General features: G+C 58.7%; 1 protein-coding gene across 1 annotated transcript in view; it reads right to left on the reverse strand.

Moving 5' to 3' along the window:
- Nucleotides 1-373: 373 nt before the first annotated feature.
- Nucleotides 374-18,884, reverse strand: part of LOC142078385 (cartilage-associated protein-like) — a 35,962-nt gene continuing 17,451 nt past the window's right edge. The window contains 1 exon segment of the mRNA XM_075140848.1: nt 374-808. Within this exon segment, the coding sequence (XP_074996949.1) occupies nt 374-808 (435 nt within the window).

The following is an 18,884-nucleotide window of genomic DNA, read 5'->3' on the forward strand; positions in this document are numbered from 1 at the left end:
CCTAAAGGCGGTGCTGGGGCCGGTCTTGGAGTTGGGACAGCGTGCAGCCACCCTGCCCTTAAGGTAGCACTGAGGAGCGCCCGCCCACCCGCCGCCGTCCGTCATGCTGCGGCTCCTGCTCCCGCTGGCCGGCTTGGCGGCGCTCCTCCGGGCGGCGGTGAGTCCCGTCCCCTCGCCTCCCCCTCCCCTAAGGGCCCCTGCTCCGCGGCGGCGCCGGGCGGCATGGCTGCCGGCTGGAGGGGGCGGCCCCGAGCTCTGAGAGGCGCGGGGGGCCGCCGGGCGGCATGGCTGCCGGCTGGAGGGGGCCTCCTTCCAGGGGGGACGAGGATTAACTTTGGTCCCTCTTCAGCTCATTAGCGGTTCGTGGGCGGTGTTACTCGGGGCGCAGGTGCGGGGCCTGTGGCTGCGCCGAGGGGGGAGCTGCCGGGGCAGGTGCGGCGGCGGCGGGAGCCGGCTCCTTCTCCTGGGCAGGCCTGCCCGCTCCCGGCCGCCGCGCCGGGCCCTCGCCCTCGCTGTTTTTGTTGAGGGAGGGCTGGCGGTGCCTGCCCTTGAGCCCGGGCGGTGAGCTGTGCCGCCTGCTTCGGGGGGTGATCGCCGGGGTGGCTGCCCGCTGGACGTGCGGGCCGAAACGGCGCTGCCGGCTGCGCTCCTTCCAGCGGCGAGGCTCCGCTCGGAGGAAGAATGTATTAGGAGGCCTCGTTGAGCAACCCATGGCGGGGAGGGGGGGGCGGGGGGGCGACGGAAATGGAGGTGCAGTTATCTGACGGCCAGACTCCATTAGCAGATCCCAAGGGAAAACTTGCTCTTCCTGTGGTGTGTGGGAGGAGGGAGAGGAGTTTTTCCCGTTCTGCCCAGGTTCAGCACCGAGTCTCTTGTTGCTGCTTTGCCCAGAGGCACGCCGTACCGCTGCCTGACCAGGGGCCTGGGCAAATCCTTGGTCGTTGCAGTTGCTGCGGGAGCCATCCCTTGTGGTTTATGCCTCGAGTTTGAAGCAGAGTGTCAGTATTATCTTCATAGATGTCCCAACTGAATGATGCACAGGTGGTTAAAGCTGTGTGAAAAGTGGCACAGCCTCATGGGAGACCTTTATCAAAGGGAAGGTTGAATGACAGTAAGGATGGTCTCTGAGGGGTGGGGTTATGGCTGAGACTTACAAAACTCTGAAGTTGATGGGTAAGAGGAATGGAGAACCAATACTCACCAAATTTGATGGTATTAGAAGAGGGGCACTAGGTTGTGGCTGAGACTTACAAAACTCTGAAGGTCTACAAAAGCTTGGTACAGTGGGGTAGGACTAGAGGTGATGTTCTCTTCAAGAAGATATATTCCGAGAAAACCTTCCATCAAAGAATTACAAGCTTTTTCAGGATATATCGCATTAGACAACAACACCAAACAGAAAGCCTTAGTTTCTCTGTTAGCCACATTTGGTAGGTGAAAGCAAGTTATCTGATCTTGTGCAGCAAGTCTCTGACCAAGGCAAAAGAACAGCAAAGGCCCCTTCCCCTGTTTTCATCTCTGACAACTCCTAACTTGAAGAACGCTGAAGCCAACTGTCCTGGTTTGGCTAGGATGGAGTTTATTTTCTTCGTAGTAGCTGGTATAGTGCTGTGGTTTGGATTTAGTATGAAAATAATGTTGATAACACACTGATGTTTGAGTTGTTGCTAAGTAGTGTTTATGTGAGTCAAGGACTTTTCAGCTTCCCATGCTCTACCAGGTGCACAAGAAGCTGGGAGGGGGCACAGCCAGGACAGGTGACCCAAACTAACCAAAGGGATATTCCATACCATATAACATCATGCTCAGTATATAAGCTGGGGGGAGTTGGCCGGGGGGCAGTCACTGCTGCTCAGGGACTGGCTGGGCAATGGTCAGCGGGTGGTAAGTGGTTGATCACTTCTTTTTCCTGGGTTTTGTTCCTCTCTCTTATGTTTTTTCCTCTTTATTACAATTTATTATTGCTGTTGTTGTTGTGTTCTTCTTCTGATTTTAAGTATTAAACTGTTCTAATCGCAACCCACGAGTTTTCTTACTTCTGCCTTTATGATCCTGTCTTCCATCCCACTGGGGTGGGAGGAGGGTGAGCAAGTGGCTGCGTGGTGCTTAATTGCCGACTAGGGTTAAATCACGACACTAACTAAAAACAATTGGCCAAATGAAATGACCAGAAGTGTCTTTTACAAGAACAGTGGAGTTTCCAGACACAGTAGTGTTCAATTCCAGCCAGCACTTAAAGCCAGAGACACAAGCAAATTACGTCTCTGCATTTCTGGGCTACTTTATAAGCTGTTATCCAATTAATATGAGAACAACAAATACAGATGACTAATGGATTTTACCAGGTATTTCCTAGAGAGCAGAGTATGTAGTTCTATTTCAAATCTACAGAAAAAGCTGCTGGACAGAGGGAACAGTGTGATTCTAAAGCACAGGTTTTGATACAGATTTTCAATGGAATCTTAACCCCAAATATCTGAGTTATATTAAGCAGTGCTGCTACAGCACTTGTGCATGTGAATAACTCTGTGCATCTGCTTAGCTCCAGTAGTGATCTGCATGTAGTAGCTTTCAGGTATGCCGCTGTCTGTTATGTACTGTGACTTATGGAACAGTGATAAGCACAAGAGGTGAGAATTACGGAATGCAACAAGAAGGCAGAAGAGAGATGATGGAGGAAGACAGCAAGAGGGAAAGCAGAGGAATAACTGAGAACATGTAAGCAAATGGAATCTCAACCAAGAACAGAAAGAAGAGAAGACTTCCAAAAGACCAGACTGTGAAAAAAAAGCCTACCTCATAAGGTTTTGTCTCCAAGTCTTTCATGTGCTCCTCAGCATCAGCGATGCTCTTTTAGTAGACCATATTTCTTTGCATCATTTCATCGTCTGGCTGCTTCAGAAGAAACGTGTGAGCTGCTGCAATAGCTTTTGAAAGGTTATTCGCCTACACAGGGATGGGAAAAAGAGGAAGGCGGGGCAAAAGGGTAATAAGGAAAAAAAACTTCAAGGTTTCAATCGAACTGAAGAGTTCAGCTTGTTTTCTCCCCGTCCCGCGCCAGATGTCCCATTCAGTGGAAACGCAAGTAATCGCAGTATCTGAGGGGATGGCACGAGGGACGGACCTTGATTTAGAGAACAGAAGATGAAGATGAGAAGGAGGGAGAAAATGGTCAGTCCGATCCTGGACAGAAGGACCACCAGAAGCTAGAAAGCCAGCATGCAATCTCTTCAAGGAGGCGTCCCCAGTCTTGGCTGACCCAAGAGCAAAAAGCAGCTCCCCTTGCAGGGCCAGCGCGAGTGCCACACCTCAGCAGCCGATTTTCGCTTTCTTCCTTCCCGCGGCTGTAACCAAAGGGGACTTTTGCAGGTATCAGGCGATCTGCGAGTCACAGCCTGGGGGCTGCCGCACTTGACGGACCTGGAGCAGAAGAGAGCGAGCGAGGAAGATGGAGAGGCCGAGGGAGAGGAAGCAGCGAAGAGCGCTTGCACTAGCGGAGCGGTGAGGCGAAGGGGGTCCAAAAGGTTTCAGAGAAGGTGAGAAGAAAGCAAGGCGGACGGAACGATGAGAGGGGCAGGGCTAGGAACAGCCCAGCTCCAGGAGAAGGAGGCAGGGTCCAGCGGCCGGGGGTCTGGGAAGAACCGGAGGGGCTGATCGAGGGGACGTGCTGGATGAGCTGTGGGAAAACCGGTGCAGCGGGAGCCGGACGGTACTGCGTGGGCAAGCAGGGGGAAAGAGAAGGCCCGCGGTGGTCCCGCTGTGGGTCAGACGAGGTGGGTGGGAGGAAGGGGCTGGAAGAGCTGCCAGGGAGAAGATGAGGAAGTGCAGGGTGGGCAGCGCGGGGGAGGGCAGGGAGTGGGGGTCCCGAGCCCGGAGGGGGAGAACTGAGCGGGGGGGAGGGCGATTGGCGGCTGCAGTGGTGTGGAGGAGGCGCTGGGGACCGAGGCTGCGTCCCAGAGTGAGCTGCTGCGAGGGCCAGGCGAGAGGTGGTGACGGGAGGAGGCTTTTGGCGCCTTGGTGGCCCGGGGCAAGCGCGTCCACGGAGGCTGTGCAGGGTGAGGGCGTGGGGGGGTGTCGTGGTTTAACCCCAGCCAGCAAAAATAAACGCCACGCAGCCGCTCGATCACCCCCCCCCGGTGGGATGGGGGAGAGAATCGGGAGGGCACAAGTAGGAAAGCTCCCGGGTTGAGCTAAAAACAGTTTAATAATTGAAATAAAACTAAGTAGAACAGTAATAATAACAATGAGAACAACAACAATAACAGAATACACAAAACAGGCAATGCACAACACAGCCGCTCACCGACCGCCGACCGCGTGTCACGAACGGGGGGCGAGCCCCCCCCCCCCCCCCCCCCCCCCACACCTGGTTTTTATACTGAGCGTGATGTCACATGGTATAGAATACCCCATTGGCCAGCTGGGTCCACCACCCCGGCTGTGCTCCCCCCTCCCGGTGCAAGCATCACCCAGCAAGAGCCAAAGCATCAATGGGCCATCAACGCTCCTTTCCCAGCGACCCCAAACCACAGCACAGCCCGCAGGCTACTGGGAAGAAAGTTAACCCTGTCCCAGCCGGAACCAGGAGAGGGGGCAAGTGGGTGGTGGGCAAGTGGGGTGGGGGCGGGGCGGGGGGCTTAAGGGCGTCGGTGGCAGGGGTGCCGGCGGGGGTCAGTGTGGCGTCACACTACCCCCAGGGGGCCCAATCAGGGGAGCTAAGCAGGGGCGGCCCCGGCTACTGCTGGGATGGGAGACTGCCCCGGGACACCCCTTTTGCCCTCCGCCCCTTTCCCTTCGGGGGATTTTCCCCCTCCTCTCCTGGCCTGGGTGTCATCGTCCTCCTTCTAAAGCCTCCTCGCAGACCACGGGGAAATTGCCCGCGGCGGTGGAAATGGCTGAAGGGCCACCTCCCCCCTGCTTTTTGTCCCGCCGGCGGGGGGGCCTGCAGCGTCAGCGCCTCTGCTGCTGGCCTCTAGAGCGGGAGGGGCATCTGCCACCTCCTTGGGGTGGGGTGGGTGGAGGTGTGCGAGGCCTTTCTGCCCAGCCAAGGTGGCGGGGGGGCTTCCTGCGTCCCCTCTGAGGAGCCGGGGCCAGTCCCCGGGCCTGGCCCGGACGGAGCGTGTGGCGTGCTGGGAGGCGCTGGGAGGCGAGGGCAGCAAAGAAGAGGAACAACTGAGACCACGTAAGCAAATGGGATCCTTGAATCTCACCCAAGAAGAGCAGTAAGAGAAGGGAGTTCCAAAAGGCCAGACTCTGAATAAGAAGCATACCTCCTCAGGTTTTGTCTCCAAGTCTTTCATGTGCTCCTCAGCATCAGGGATGCTCTTCTAGTGGGCCGTACTTCTTTGCATCATTTCATCATCTGGCTGCTTCAGAAGAAACGTGTGAGCTGCTGCAATAGCTTTTGGAAGGTTATTCGCCTACACAGGGATGGGAAAAAGAGGAAGGCGGGGCAAAAGGGTAACTGGAAAAAAAACTTCAAGGGTTCAATCAAACCAAAGCGTTCCGCTTGTTTTCTCCCTGCCCCCCGCCAGATGTCCCATTTAGTGGAAACGCAAGGAATCGCAGTATCTGAGGGGATAGCGCGAGGGACGGACCTCGATTTAGAGAACAGAACCATAGAATCATATCATAGAATCGTTAAGGTTGGAGAAGACCTCCAAGATCATCGAGTCCAACCGTCAACCCAATGCCACCATGCCCACTAAACCGTGGCCCTAAGCGCCACACCTACACGTCTTTTAAATACTTCCAGGGATGGGGACTCAACCACTTCCCTGGGCAGCCTGTTCCAATGCTTGACCACTCTTTCAGCAAAGAATTTTTTCCCCATATCCAATCCAAACCTCCCTTGGCGCAACTTCCTCTCGGCCCATCGCTAGTTACTTGGGGGAAGAGACCAACGCCCACCTCACTACAACCTCCTTCCAGGTAGTTGGAGAGGGCAACAAGGTCTCCCCTCAGCCTCCTCCACACTAAACCGTCCCAGTTCCCTCAGCCGCTCCGCGTGAGACTGGTTCTCCAGACCCTTCCCCAGCTTCCTGGCCCTTCTCTGGACACGCTCCAGCAACTCAACGTCCTTCTTGTAGTGAGGGGCCCAAAACTGAGCACAGGATTCGAGGTGCGGCCCCACCAGTGCCGACTGCAGGGGCACGATCACTTCCCTACTCCTGCTGGCCACCCTATTTCTGATACAGGCCAGGAGGCTCTTGGCCGCCTTGGCCACCGGGGCACACTGCTGGCTCATGTTCAGCCGCCTCTCAACCAGCACCCCCAGGTCCTTTTCTAGCCGGCAGCTTTCCAGCCACTCGGCCCCAAGCCTGTAGCGTCGCATGGCCTTGTGGGGACTCAAGTGCAGGACCCGGCACTTGGCCTTGTTGAACCTCGTACAATTGACCTCGGCCCATCCAGCCAGCCTGTCCAGGTCCCTCTGCAGAGCCTTCCTACCCTCGAGCAGGTCAACGCTCCCGCCCAACTTGGTGTCATCTGCAAACTTACTGAGGGAGCACTCGATCCCCTCATCCAGATCGTTGGTAAAGATATTGAACAGGACTGGCCCCAAAACGGAGCCCTGGGGAACACCGCTCGTGACCGGCCCCCAACTGGATTTAACTCCGTTCACCACAACTCTCTGGGCTCGGCCGGCCGTCCAGCCAGTTTTTGACCCAGCAAAGAGTACGCCTGTCTAAGCCGTGAGCTGCCAGCTTCTCTAGGAGAATGCTGCGGGAGACAGAAGATGAAGATGAGAAGGAGGGAGAAAATGGTCAGTCCGATCCTGGACAGAAGGACGACCAGAAGCTAGAAAGCCAGCATGCAATCCCTTCAAGGAGGCGTCCCCAGTCTTGGCTGACCCAAGAGCAAAAAGCAGCTCCCCTTGCAGGGCCAGCGCGAGTGCCACACCTCAGCAGCCGATTTTCGCTTTCTTCCTTCCCGCGGCTGTAACCAAAGGGGACTTTTGCAGGTATCAGGCGATCTGCGAGTCACAGCCTGGGGGCTGCCGCACTTGACGGACCTGGAGCAGAAGAGAGCGAGCGAGGAAGATGGAGAGGCCGAGGGAGAGGAAGCAGCGAAGAGCGCTTGCACTAGCGGAGCGGTGAGGCGAAGGGGGTCCAAAAGGTTTCAGAGGAGGTGAGAAGAAAGCAAGGCGGACGGAACGATGAGAGGGGCAGGGCTAGGAACAGCCCAGCTCCAGGAGAAGGAGGCAGGGTCCAGCGGCCGGGGGTCTGGGAAGAACCGGAGGGGCTGATCGAGGGGACGTGCTGGATGAGCTGTGGGAAAACCGGTGCAGAGGGAGCCGGACGGTACTGCGTGGGCAAGCAGGGGGAAAGAGAAGGCCCGCGGTGGTCCCGCTGTGGGTCAGACGAGGTGGGTGGGAGGAAGGGGCTGGAAGAGCTGCCAGGGAGAAGATGAGGAAGTGCAGGGTGGGCAGCGCGGGGGAGGGCAGGGAGTGGGGGTCCCGAGCCCGGAGGGGGAGAACTGAGCGGGGGGGAGGGCGATTGGCGGCTGCAGTGGTGTGGAGGAGGCGCTGGGGACCGAGGCTGCGTCCCAGAGTGAGCTGCTGCGAGGGCCAGGCGAGAGGTGGTGACGGGAGGAGGCTTTTGGCGCCTTGGTGGCCCGGGGCAAGCGCGTCCACGGAGGCTGTGCAGGGTGAGGGCGTGGGGGGGTGTCGTGGTTTAACCCCAGCCAGCAAAAATAAACGCCACGCAGCCGCTCGATCACCCCCCCCCGGTGGGATGGGGGAGAGAATCGGGAGGGCACAAGTAGGAAAGCTCCCGGGTTGAGCTAAAAACAGTTTAATAATTGAAATAAAACTAAGTAGAACAGTAATAATAACAATGAGAACAACAACAATAACAGAATACACAAAACAGGCAATGCACAACACAGCCGCTCACCGACCGCCGACCGCGTGTCACGAACGGGGGGCGAGCCCCCCCCCCCCCCCCCCCCCCCCCCACCTGGTTTTTATACTGAGCGTGATGTCACATGGTATAGAATACCCCATTGGCCAGCTGGGTCCACCACCCCGGCTGTGCTCCCCCCTCCCGGTGCAAGCATCACCCAGCAACAGCCAAAGCATCAATGGGCCATCAACGCTCCTTTCCCAGCGACCCCAAACCACAGCACAGCCCGCAGGCTACTGGGAAGAAAGTTAACCCTGTCCCAGCCGGAACCAGGAGAGGGGGCAAGTGGGTGGTGGGCAAGTGGGGTGGGGGCGGGGCGGGGGGCTTAAGGGCGTCGGTGGCAGGGGTGCCGGCGGGGGTCAGTGTGGCGTCACACTACCCCCAGGGGGCCCAATCAGGGGAGCTAAGCAGGGGCGGCCCCGGCTACTGCTGGGATGGGAGACTGCCCCGGGACACCCCTTTTGCCCTCCGCCCCTTTCCCTTCGGGGGATTTTCCCCCTCCTCTCCTGGCCTGGGTGTCATCGTCCTCCTTCTAAAGCCTCCTCGCAGACCACGGGGAAATTGCCCGCGGCGGTGGAAATGGCTGAAGGGCCACCTCCCCCCTGCTTTTTGTCCCGCCGGCGGGGGGGCCTGCAGCGTCAGCGCCTCTGCTGCTGGCCTCTAGAGCGGGAGGGGCATCTGCCACCTCCTTGGGGTGGGGTGGGTGGAGGTGTGCGAGGCCTTTCTGCCCAGCCAAGGTGGCGGGGGGGCTTCCTGCGTCCCCTCTGAGGAGCCGGGGCCAGTCCCCGGGCCTGGCCCGGACGGAGCGTGTGGCGTGCTGGGAGGCGCTGGGAGGCGAGGGCAGCAAAGAAGAGGAACAACTGAGACCACGTAAGCAAATGGGATCCTTGAATCTCACCCAAGAAGAGCAGTAAGAGAAGGGAGTTCCAAAAGGCCAGACTCTGAATAAGAAGCATACCTCCTCAGGTTTTGTCTCCAAGTCTTTCATGTGCTCCTCAGCATCAGGGATGCTCTTCTAGTGGGCCGTACTACTTTGCATCATTTCATCATCTGGCTGCTTCAGAAGAAACGTGTGAGCTGCTGCAATAGCTTTTGGAAGGTTATTCGCCTACACAGGGATGGGAAAAAGAGGAAGGCGGGGCAAAAGGGTAACTGGAAAAAAAACTTCAAGGGTTCAATCAAACCAAAGCGTTCCGCTTGTTTTCTCCCTGCCCCCCGCCAGATGTCCCATTTAGTGGAAACGCAAGGAATCGCAGTATCTGAGGGGATGGCGCGAGGGACGGACCTCGATTTAGAGAACAGAACCATAGAATCATATCATAGAATCGTTAAGGTTGGAGAAGACCTCCAAGATCATCGAGTCCAACCGTCAACCCAATGCCACCATGCCCACTAAACCGTGGCCCTAAGCGCCACACCTACACGTCTTTTAAATACTTCCAGGGATGGGGACTCAACCACTTCCCTGGGCAGCCTGTTCCAATGCTTGACCACTCTTTCAGCAAAGAATTTTTTCCCCATATCCAATCCAAACCTCCCTTGGCGCAACTTCCTCTCGGCCCATCGCTAGTTACTTGGGGGAAGAGACCAACGCCCACCTCACTACAACCTCCTTCCAGGTAGTTGGAGAGGGCAACAAGGTCTCCCCTCAGCCTCCTCCACACTAAACCGTCCCAGTTCCCTCAGCCGCTCCGCGTGAGACTGGTTCTCCAGACCCTTCCCCAGCTTCCTGGCCCTTCTCTGGACACGCTCCAGCAACTCAACGTCCTTCTTGTAGTGAGGGGCCCAAAACTGAGCACAGTAGTCGAGGTGCGGCCCCACCAGTGCCGACTGCAGGGGCACGATCACTTCCCTACTCCTGCTGGCCACCCTATTTCTGATACAGGCCAGGAGGCTCTTGGCCGCCTTGGCCACCGGGGCACACTGCTGGCTCATGTTCAGCCGCCTCTCAACCAGCACCCCCAGGTCCTTTTCTAGCCGGCAGCTTTCCAGCCACTCGGCCCCAAGCCTGTAGCGTCGCATGGCCTTGTTGGGACTCAAGCACAGGACCCAGCACTTGGCCTTGTTGAACCTCGTACAATTGACCTCGGCCCAGCCAGCCAGCCTGTCCAGGTCCCTCTGCAGAGCCTTCCTACCCTCGAGCAGGTCAACGCTCCCGCCCAACTTGGTGTCATCTGCAACCTTACTGAGGGAGCACTCAATCCCCTCATCCAGATCGTTGATAAAGATATTGAACAGGACTGGCCCCAAAACGGAGCCCTGGGGAACACCGCTCGTGACCGGCCGCCAACTGGATTTAACTCCGTTCACCACAACTCTCTGGGCTCGGCCGGCCGTCCAGCCAGTTTTTGACCCAGCAAAGAGTACGCCTGTCTAAGCCGTGAGCCGCCAGCTTCTCTAGGAGAATGCTGCGGGAGACAGAAGATGAAGATGAGAAGGAGGGAGAAAATGGTCAGTCAGGTCCTGGACAGAAGGACGACCAGAAGCTAGAAAGCCAGCATGCAATCTCTTCAAGGAGGCGTCCCCAGTCTTGGCTGACCCAAGAGCAAAAAGCAGCTCCCCTTGCAGGGCCAGCGCGAGTGCCACACCTCAGCAGCCGATTTTCGCTTTCTTCCTTCCCGCGGCTGTAACCAAAGGGGACTTTTGCAGGTATCAGGCGATCTGCGAGTCACAGCCTGGGGGCTGCCGCACTTGACAGACCTGGAGCAGAAGAGAGCGAGCGAGGAAGATGGAGAGGCCGAGGGAGAGGAAGCAGCGAAGAGCGCTTGCACTAGCGGAGCGGTGAGGCGAAGGGGGTCCAAAAGGTTTCAGAGAAGGTGAGAAGAAAGCAAGGCGGACGGAACGATGAGAGGGGCAGGGCTAGGAACAGCCCAGCTCCAGGAGAAGGAGGCAGGGTCCAGCGGCCGGGGGTCTGGGAAGAACCGGAGGGGCTGATCGAGGGGACGTGCTGGATGAGCTGTGGGAAAACCGGTGCAGCGGGAGCCGGACGGTACTGCGTGGGCAAGCAGGGGGAAAGAGAAGGCCCGCGGTGGTCCCGCTGTGGGTCAGACGAGGTGGGTGGGAGGAAGGGGCTGGAAGAGCTGCCAGGGAGAAGATGAGGAAGTGCAGGGTGGGCAGCGCGGGGGAGGGCAGGGAGTGGGGGTCCCGAGCCCGGAGGGGGAGAACTGAGCGGGGGGGAGGGCGATTGGCGGCTGCAGTGGTGTGGAGGAGGCGCTGGGGACCGAGGCTGCGTCCCAGAGTGAGCTGCTGCGAGGGCCAGGCGAGAGGTGGTGACGGGAGGAGGCTTTTGGCGCCTTGGTGGCCCGGGGCAAGCGCGTCCACGGAGGCTGTGCAGGGTGAGGGCGTGGGGGGGTGTCGTGGTTTAACCCCAGCCAGCAAAAATAAACGCCACGCAGCCGCTCGATCACCCCCCCCCGGTGGGATGGGGGAGAGAATCGGGAGGGCACAAGTAGGAAAGCTCCCGGGTTGAGCTAAAAACAGTTTAATAATTGAAATAAAACTAAGTAGAACAGTAATAATAACAATGAGAACAACAACAATAACAGAATACACAAAACAGGCAATGCACAACACAGCCGCTCACCGACCGCCGACCGCGTGTCACGAACGGGGGGCGAGCCCCCCCCCCCCACACACCTGGTTTTTATACTGAGCGTGATGTCACATGGTATAGAATACCCCATTGGCCAGCTGGGTCCACCACCCCGGCTGTGCTCCCCCCTCCCGGTGCAAGCATCACCCAGCAACAGCCAAAGCATCAATGGGCCATCAACGCTCCTTTCCCAGCGACCCCAAACCACAGCACAGCCCCCAGGCTACTGGGAAGAAAGTTAACGCTGTCGCAGCCGGAACCAGGAGAGGGGGCAAGTGGGTGGTGGGCAAGTGGGGTGGGGGCGGGGCGGGGGGCTTAAGGGCGTCGGTGGCAGGGGTGCCGGCGGGGGTCAGTGTGGCGTCACACTACCCCCAGGGGGCCCAATCAGGGGAGCTAAGCAGGGGCGGCCCCCGCTACTGCTGGGATGGGAGACTGCCCCGGGACACCCCTTTTGCCCTCCGCCCCTTTCCCTTCGGGGGATTTTCCCCCTCCTCTCCTGGCCTGGGTGTCATCGTCCTCCTTCTAAAGCCTCCTCGCAGACCACGGGGAAATTGCCCGCGGCGGTGGAAATGGCTGAAGGGCCACCTCCCCCCTGCTTTTTGTCCCGCCGGCGGGGGGGCCTGCAGCGTCAGCGCCTCTGCTGCTGGCCTCTAGAGCGGGAGGGGCATCTGCCACCTCCTTGGGGTGGGGTGGGTGGAGGTGTGCGAGGCCTTTCTGCCCAGCCAAGGTGGCGGGGGGGTTTCCTGCGTCCCCTCTGAGGAGCCGGGGCCAGTCCCCGGGCCTGGCCCGGACGGAGCGTGTGGCGTGCTGGGAGGCGCTGGGAGGCGAGGGCAGCAAAGAAGAGGAACAACTGAGACCACGTAAGCAAATGGGATCCTTGAATCTCACCCAAGAAGAGCAGTAAGAGAAGGGAGTTCCAAAAGGCCAGACTCTGAATAAGAAGCATACCTCCTCAGGTTTTGTCTCCAAGTCTTTCATGTGCTCCTCAGCATCAGGGATGCTCTTCTAGTGGGCCGTACTTCTTTGCATCATTTCATCATCTGGCTGCTTCAGAAGAAACGTGTGAGCTGCTGCAATAGCTTTTGGAAGGTTATTCGCCTACACAGGGATGGGAAAAAGAGGAAGGCGGGGCAAAAGGGTAACTGGAAAAAAAACTTCAAGGGTTCAATCAAACCAAAGCGTTCCGCTTGTTTTCTCCCTGCCCCCCGCCAGATGTCCCATTTAGTGGAAACGCAAGGAATCGCAGTATCTGAGGGGATAGCGCGAGGGACGGACCTCGATTTAGAGAACAGAACCATAGAATCATATCATAGAATCGTTAAGGTTGGAGAAGACCTCCAAGATCATCGAGTCCAACCGTCAACCCAATGCCACCATGCCCACTAAACCGTGGCCCTAAGCGCCACACCTACACGTCTTTTAAATACTTCCAGGGATGGGGACTCAACCACTTCCCTGGGCAGCCTGTTCCAATGCTTGACCACTCTTTCAGCAAAGAATTTTTTCCCCATATCCAATCCAAACCTCCCTTGGCGCAACTTCCTCTCGGCCCATCGCTAGTTACTTGGGGGAAGAGACCAACGCCCACCTCACTACAACCTCCTTCCAGGTAGTTGGAGAGGGCAACAAGGTCTCCCCTCAGCCTCCTCCACACTAAACCGTCCCAGTTCCCTCAGCCGCTCCGCGTGAGACTGGTTCTCCAGACCCTTCCCCAGCTTCCTGGCCCTTCTCTGGACACGCTCCAGCAACTCAACGTCCTTCTTGTAGTGAGGGGCCCAAAACTGAGCACAGGATTCGAGGTGCGGCCCCACCAGTGCCGACTGCAGGGGCACGATCACTTCCCTACTCCTGCTGGCCACCCTATTTCTGATACAGGCCAGGAGGCTCTTGGCCGCCTTGGCCACCGGGGCACACTGCTGGCTCATGTTCAGCCGCCTCTCAACCAGCACCCCCAGGTCCTTTTCTAGCCGGCAGCTTTCCAGCCACTCGGCCCCAAGCCTGTAGCGTCGCATGGCCTTGTTGGGACTCAAGCACAGGACCCGGCACTTGGCCTTGTTGAACCTCGTACAATTGACCTCGGCCCATCCAGCCAGCCTGTCCAGGTCCCTCTGCAGAGCCTTCCTACCCTCGAGCAGGTCAACGCTCCCGCCCAACTTGGTGTCATCTGCAACCTTACTGAGGGAGCACTCAATCCCCTCATCCAGATCGTTGATAAAGATATTGAACAGGACTGGCCCCAAAACGGAGCCCTGGGGAACACCGCTCGTGACCGGCCGCCAACTGGATTTAACTCCGTTCACCACAACTCTCTGGGCTCGGCCGGCCGTCCAGCCAGTTTTTGACCCAGCAAAGAGTACGCCTGTCTAAGCCGTGAGCCGCCAGCTTCTCTAGGAGAATGCTGCGGGAGACAGAAGATGAAGATGAGAAGGAGGGAGAAAATGGTCAGTCAGGTCCTGGACAGAAGGACGACCAGAAGCTAGAAAGCCAGCATGCAATCTCTTCAAGGAGGCGTCCCCAGTCTTGGCTGACCCAAGAGCAAAAAGCAGCTCCCCTTGCAGGGCCAGCGCGAGTGCCACACCTCAGCAGCCGATTTTCGCTTTCTTCCTTCCCGCGGCTGTAACCAAAGGGGACTTTTGCAGGTATCAGGCGATCTGCGAGTCACAGCCTGGGGGCTGCCGCACTTGACAGACCTGGAGCAGAAGAGAGCGAGCGAGGAAGATGGAGAGGCCGAGGGAGAGGAAGCAGCGAAGAGCGCTTGCACTAGCGGAGCGGTGAGGCGAAGGGGGTCCAAAAGGTTTCAGAGAAGGTGAGAAGAAAGCAAGGCGGACGGAACGATGAGAGGGGCAGGGCTAGGAACAGCCCAGCTCCAGGAGAAGGAGGCAGGGTCCAGCGGCCGGGGGTCTGGGAAGAACCGGAGGGGCTGATCGAGGGGACGTGCTGGATGAGCTGTGGGAAAACCGGTGCAGCGGGAGCCGGACGGTACTGCGTGGGCAAGCAGGGGGAAAGAGAAGGCCCGCGGTGGTCCCGCTGTGGGTCAGACGAGGTGGGTGGGAGGAAGGGGCTGGAAGAGCTGCCAGGGAGAAGATGAGGAAGTGCAGGGTGGGCAGCGCGGGGGAGGGCAGGGAGTGGGGGTCCCGAGCCCGGAGGGGGAGAACTGAGCGGGGGGGAGGGCGATTGGCGGCTGCAGTGGTGTGGAGGAGGCGCTGGGGACCGAGGCTGCGTCCCAGAGTGAGCTGCTGCGAGGGCCAGGCGAGAGGTGGTGACGGGAGGAGGCTTTTGGCGCCTTGGTGGCCCGGGGCAAGCGCGTCCACGGAGGCTGTGCAGGGTGAGGGCGTGGGGGGGTGTCGTGGTTTAACCCCAGCCAGCAAAAATAAACGCCACGCAGCCGCTCGATCACCCCCCCCGGTGGGATGGGGGAGAGAATCGGGAGGGCACAAGTAGGAAAGCTCCCGGGTTGAGCTAAAAACAGTTTAATAATTGAAATAAAACTAAGTAGAACAGTAATAATAACAATGAGAACAACAACAATAACAGAATACACAAAACAGGCAATGCACAACACAGCCGCTCACCGACCGCCGACCGCGTGTCACGAACGGGGGGCGAGCCCCCCCCCCCCCCCCCCCCCACCTGGTTTTTATACTGAGCGTGATGTCACATGGTATAGAATACCCCATTGGCCAGCTGGGTCCACCACCCCGGCTGTGCTCCCCCCTCCCGGTGCAAGCATCACCCAGCAACAGCCAAAGCATCAATGGGCCATCAACGCTCCTTTCCCAGCGACCCCAAACCACAGCACAGCCCGCAGGCTACTGGGAAGAAAGTTAACCCTGTCGCAGCCGGAACCAGGAGAGGGGGCAAGTGGGTGGTGGGCAAGTGGGGTGGGGGGCGGGGCGGGGGGGCTTAAGGGCGTCGGTGGCAGGGGTGCCGGCGGGAGTCAGTGTGGCGTCACACTACCCCCAGGGGGCCCAATCAGGGGAGCTAAGCAGGGGCGGCCCCGGCTACTGCTGGGATGGGGAGACTGCCCCGGGACACCCCTTTTGCCCTCTGCCCCTTTCCCTTCGGGGGATTTTCCCCCTCCTCTCCTGGCCTGGGTGTCATCGTCCTCCTTCTAAAGCCTCCTCGCAGACCACGGGGAAATTGCCCGCGGCGGTGGAAATGGCTGAAGGGCCACCTCCCCCCTGCTTTTTGTCCCGCCGGCGGGGGGGCCTGCAGCGTCAGCGCCTCTGCTGCTGGCCTCTAGAGCGGGAGGGGCATCTGCCACCTCCTTGGGGTGGGGTGGGTGGAGGTGTGCGAGGCCTTTCTGCCCAGCCAAGGTGGCGGGGGGCTTCCTGCGTCCCCTCTGAGGAGCCGGGGCCAGTCCCCGGGCCTGGCCCGGACGGAGCGTGTGGCGTGCTGGGAGGCGCTGGGAGGCGAGGGCAGCAAAGAAGAGGAACAACTGAGACCACGTAAGCAAATGGGATCCTTGAATCTCACCCAAGAAGAGCAGTAAGAGAAGGGAGTTCCAAAAGGCCAGACTCTGAATAAGAAGCATACCTCCTCAGGTTTTGTCTCCAAGTCTTTCATGTGCTCCTCAGCATCAGGGATGCTCTTCTAGTGGGCCGTACTTCTTTGCATCATTTCATCATCTGGCTGCTTCAGAAGAAACGTGTGAGCTGCTGCAATAGCTTTTGGAAGGTTATTCGCCTACACAGGGATGGGAAAAAGAGGAAGGCGGGGCAAAAGGGTAACTGGAAAAAAAACTTCAAGGGTTCAATCAAACCAAAGCGTTCCGCTTGTTTTCTCCCTGCCCCCCGCCAGATGTCCCATTTAGTGGAAACGCAAGGAATCGCAGTATCTGAGGGGATAGCGCGAGGGACGGACCTCGATTTAGAGAACAGAACCATAGAATCATATCATAGAATCGTTAAGGTTGGAGAAGACCTCCAAGATCATCGAGTCCAACCGTCAACCCAATGCCACCATGCCCACTAAACCGTGGCCCTAAGCGCCACACCTACACGTCTTTTAAATACTTCCAGGGATGGGGACTCAACCACTTCCCTGGGCAGCCTGTTCCAATGCTTGACCACTCTTTCAGCAAAGAATTTTTTCCCCATATCCAATCCAAACCTCCCTTGGCGCAACTTCCTCTCGGCCCATCGCTAGTTACTTGGGGGAAGAGACCAACGCCCACCTCACTACAACCTCCTTCCAGGTAGTTGGAGAGGGCAACAAGGTCTCCCCTCAGCCTCCTCCACACTAAACCGTCCCAGTTCCCTCAGCCGCTCCGCGTGAGACTGGTTCTCCAGACCCTTCCCCAGCTTCCTGGCCCTTCTCTGGACACGCTCCAGCAACTCAACGTCCTTCTTGTAGTGAGGGGCCCAAAACTGAGCACAGGATTCGAGGTGCGGCCCCACCAGTGCCGACTGCAGGGGCACGATCACTTCCCTACTCCTGCTGGCCACCCTATTTCTGATACAGGCCAGGAGGCTCTTGGCCGCCTTGGCCACCGGGGCACACTGCTGGCTCATGTTCAGCCGCCTCTCAACCAGCACCCCCAGGTCCTTTTCTAGCCGGCAGCTTTCCAGCCACTCGGCCCCAAGCCTGTAGCGTCGCATGGCCTTGTTGGGACTCAAGCACAGGACCCGGCACTTGGCCTTGTTGAACCTCGTACAATTGACCTCGGCCCATCCAGCCAGCCTGTCCAGGTCCCTCTGCAGAGCCTTCCTACCCTCGAGCAGGTCAACGCTCCCGCCCAACTTGGTGTCATCTGCAACCTTACTGAGGGAGCACTCAATCCCCTCATCCAGATCGTTGATAAAGATATTGAACAGGACTGGCCCAAAACGGAGCCCTGGGGAACACCGCTCGTGACCGGCCGCCAACTGGATTTAACTCCGTTCACCACAACTCTCTGGGCTCGGCCGGCCGTCCAGCCAGTTTTTGACCCAGCAAAGAGTACGCCTGTCTAAGCCGTGAGCCGCCAGCTTCTCTAGGAGAATGCTGCGGGAGACAGAAGATGAAGATGAGAAGGAGGGAGAAAATGGTCAGTCAGGTCCTGGACAGAAGGACGACCAGAAGCTAGAAAGCCAGCATGCAATCTCTTCAAGGAGGCGTCCCCAGTCTTGGCTGACCCAAGAGCAAAAAGCAGCTCCCCTTGCAGGGCCAGCGCGAGTGCCACACCTCAGCAGCCGATTTTCGCTTTCTTCCTTCCCGCGGCTGTAACCAAAGGGGACTTTTGCAGGTATCAGGCGATCTGCGAGTCACAGCCTGGGGGCTGCCGCACTTGACAGACCTGGAGCAGAAGAGAGCGAGCGAGGAAGATGGAGAGGCCGAGGGAGAGGAAGCAGCGAAGAGCGCTTGCACTAGCGGAGCGGTGAGGCGAAGGGGGTCCAAAAGGTTTCAGAGAAGGTGAGAAGAAAGCAAGGCGGACGGAACGATGAGAGGGGCAGGGCTAGGAACAGCCCAGCTCCAGGAGAAGGAGGCAGGGTCCAGCGGGCCGGGGGTCTGGGAAGAACCGGAGGGGCTGATCGAGGGGACGTGCTGGATGAGCTGTGGGAAAACCGGTGCAGAGGGAGCCGGACGGTACTGCGTGGGCAAGCAGGGGGAAAGAGAAGGCCCGCGGTGGTCCCGCTGTGGGTCAGACGAGGTGGGTGGGAGGAAGGGGCTGGAAGAGCTGCCAGGGAGAAGATGAGGAAGTGCAGGGTGGGCAGCGCGGGGGAGGGCAGGGAGTGGGGGTCCCGAGCCCGGAGGGGGAGAACTGAGCGGGGGGGAGGGCGATTGGCGGCTGCAGTGGTGTGGAGGAGGCGCTGGGGACCGAGGCTGCGTCCCAGAGTGAGCTGCTGCGAGGGCCAGGCGAGAGGTGGTGACGGGAGGAGGCTTTTGGCGCCTTGGTGGCCCGGGGCAAGCGCGTCCACGGAGGCTGTGCAGGGTGAGGGCGTGGGGGGGTGTCGTGGTTTAACCCCAGCCAGCAAAAATAAACGCCACGCAGCCGCTCGATCACCCCCCCCGGTGGGATGGGGGAGAGAATCGGGAGGGCACAAGTAGGAAAGCTCCCGGGTTGAGCTAAAAACAGTTTAATAATTGAAATAAAACTAAGTAGAACAGTAATAATAACAATGAGAACAACAACAATAACAGAATACACAAAACAGGCAATGCACAACACAGCCGCTCACCGACCGCCGACCGCGTGTCACGAACGGGGGGCGAGCCCCCCCCCCCCCCCCCCCCCCACCTGGTTTTTATACTGAGCGTGATGTCACATGGTATAGAATACCCCATTGGCCAGCTGGGTCCACCACCCCGGCTGTGCTCCCCCCTCCCGGTGCAAGCATCACCCAGCAAGAGCCAAAGCATCAATGGGCCCATCAACGCTCCTTTCCCAGCGACCCCAAACCACAGCA

Source organism: Calonectris borealis, chromosome 2, assembly GCF_964195595.1.
Source record: "Calonectris borealis chromosome 2, bCalBor7.hap1.2, whole genome shotgun sequence".
NCBI lineage: Eukaryota > Metazoa > Chordata > Aves > Procellariiformes > Procellariidae > Calonectris > Calonectris borealis.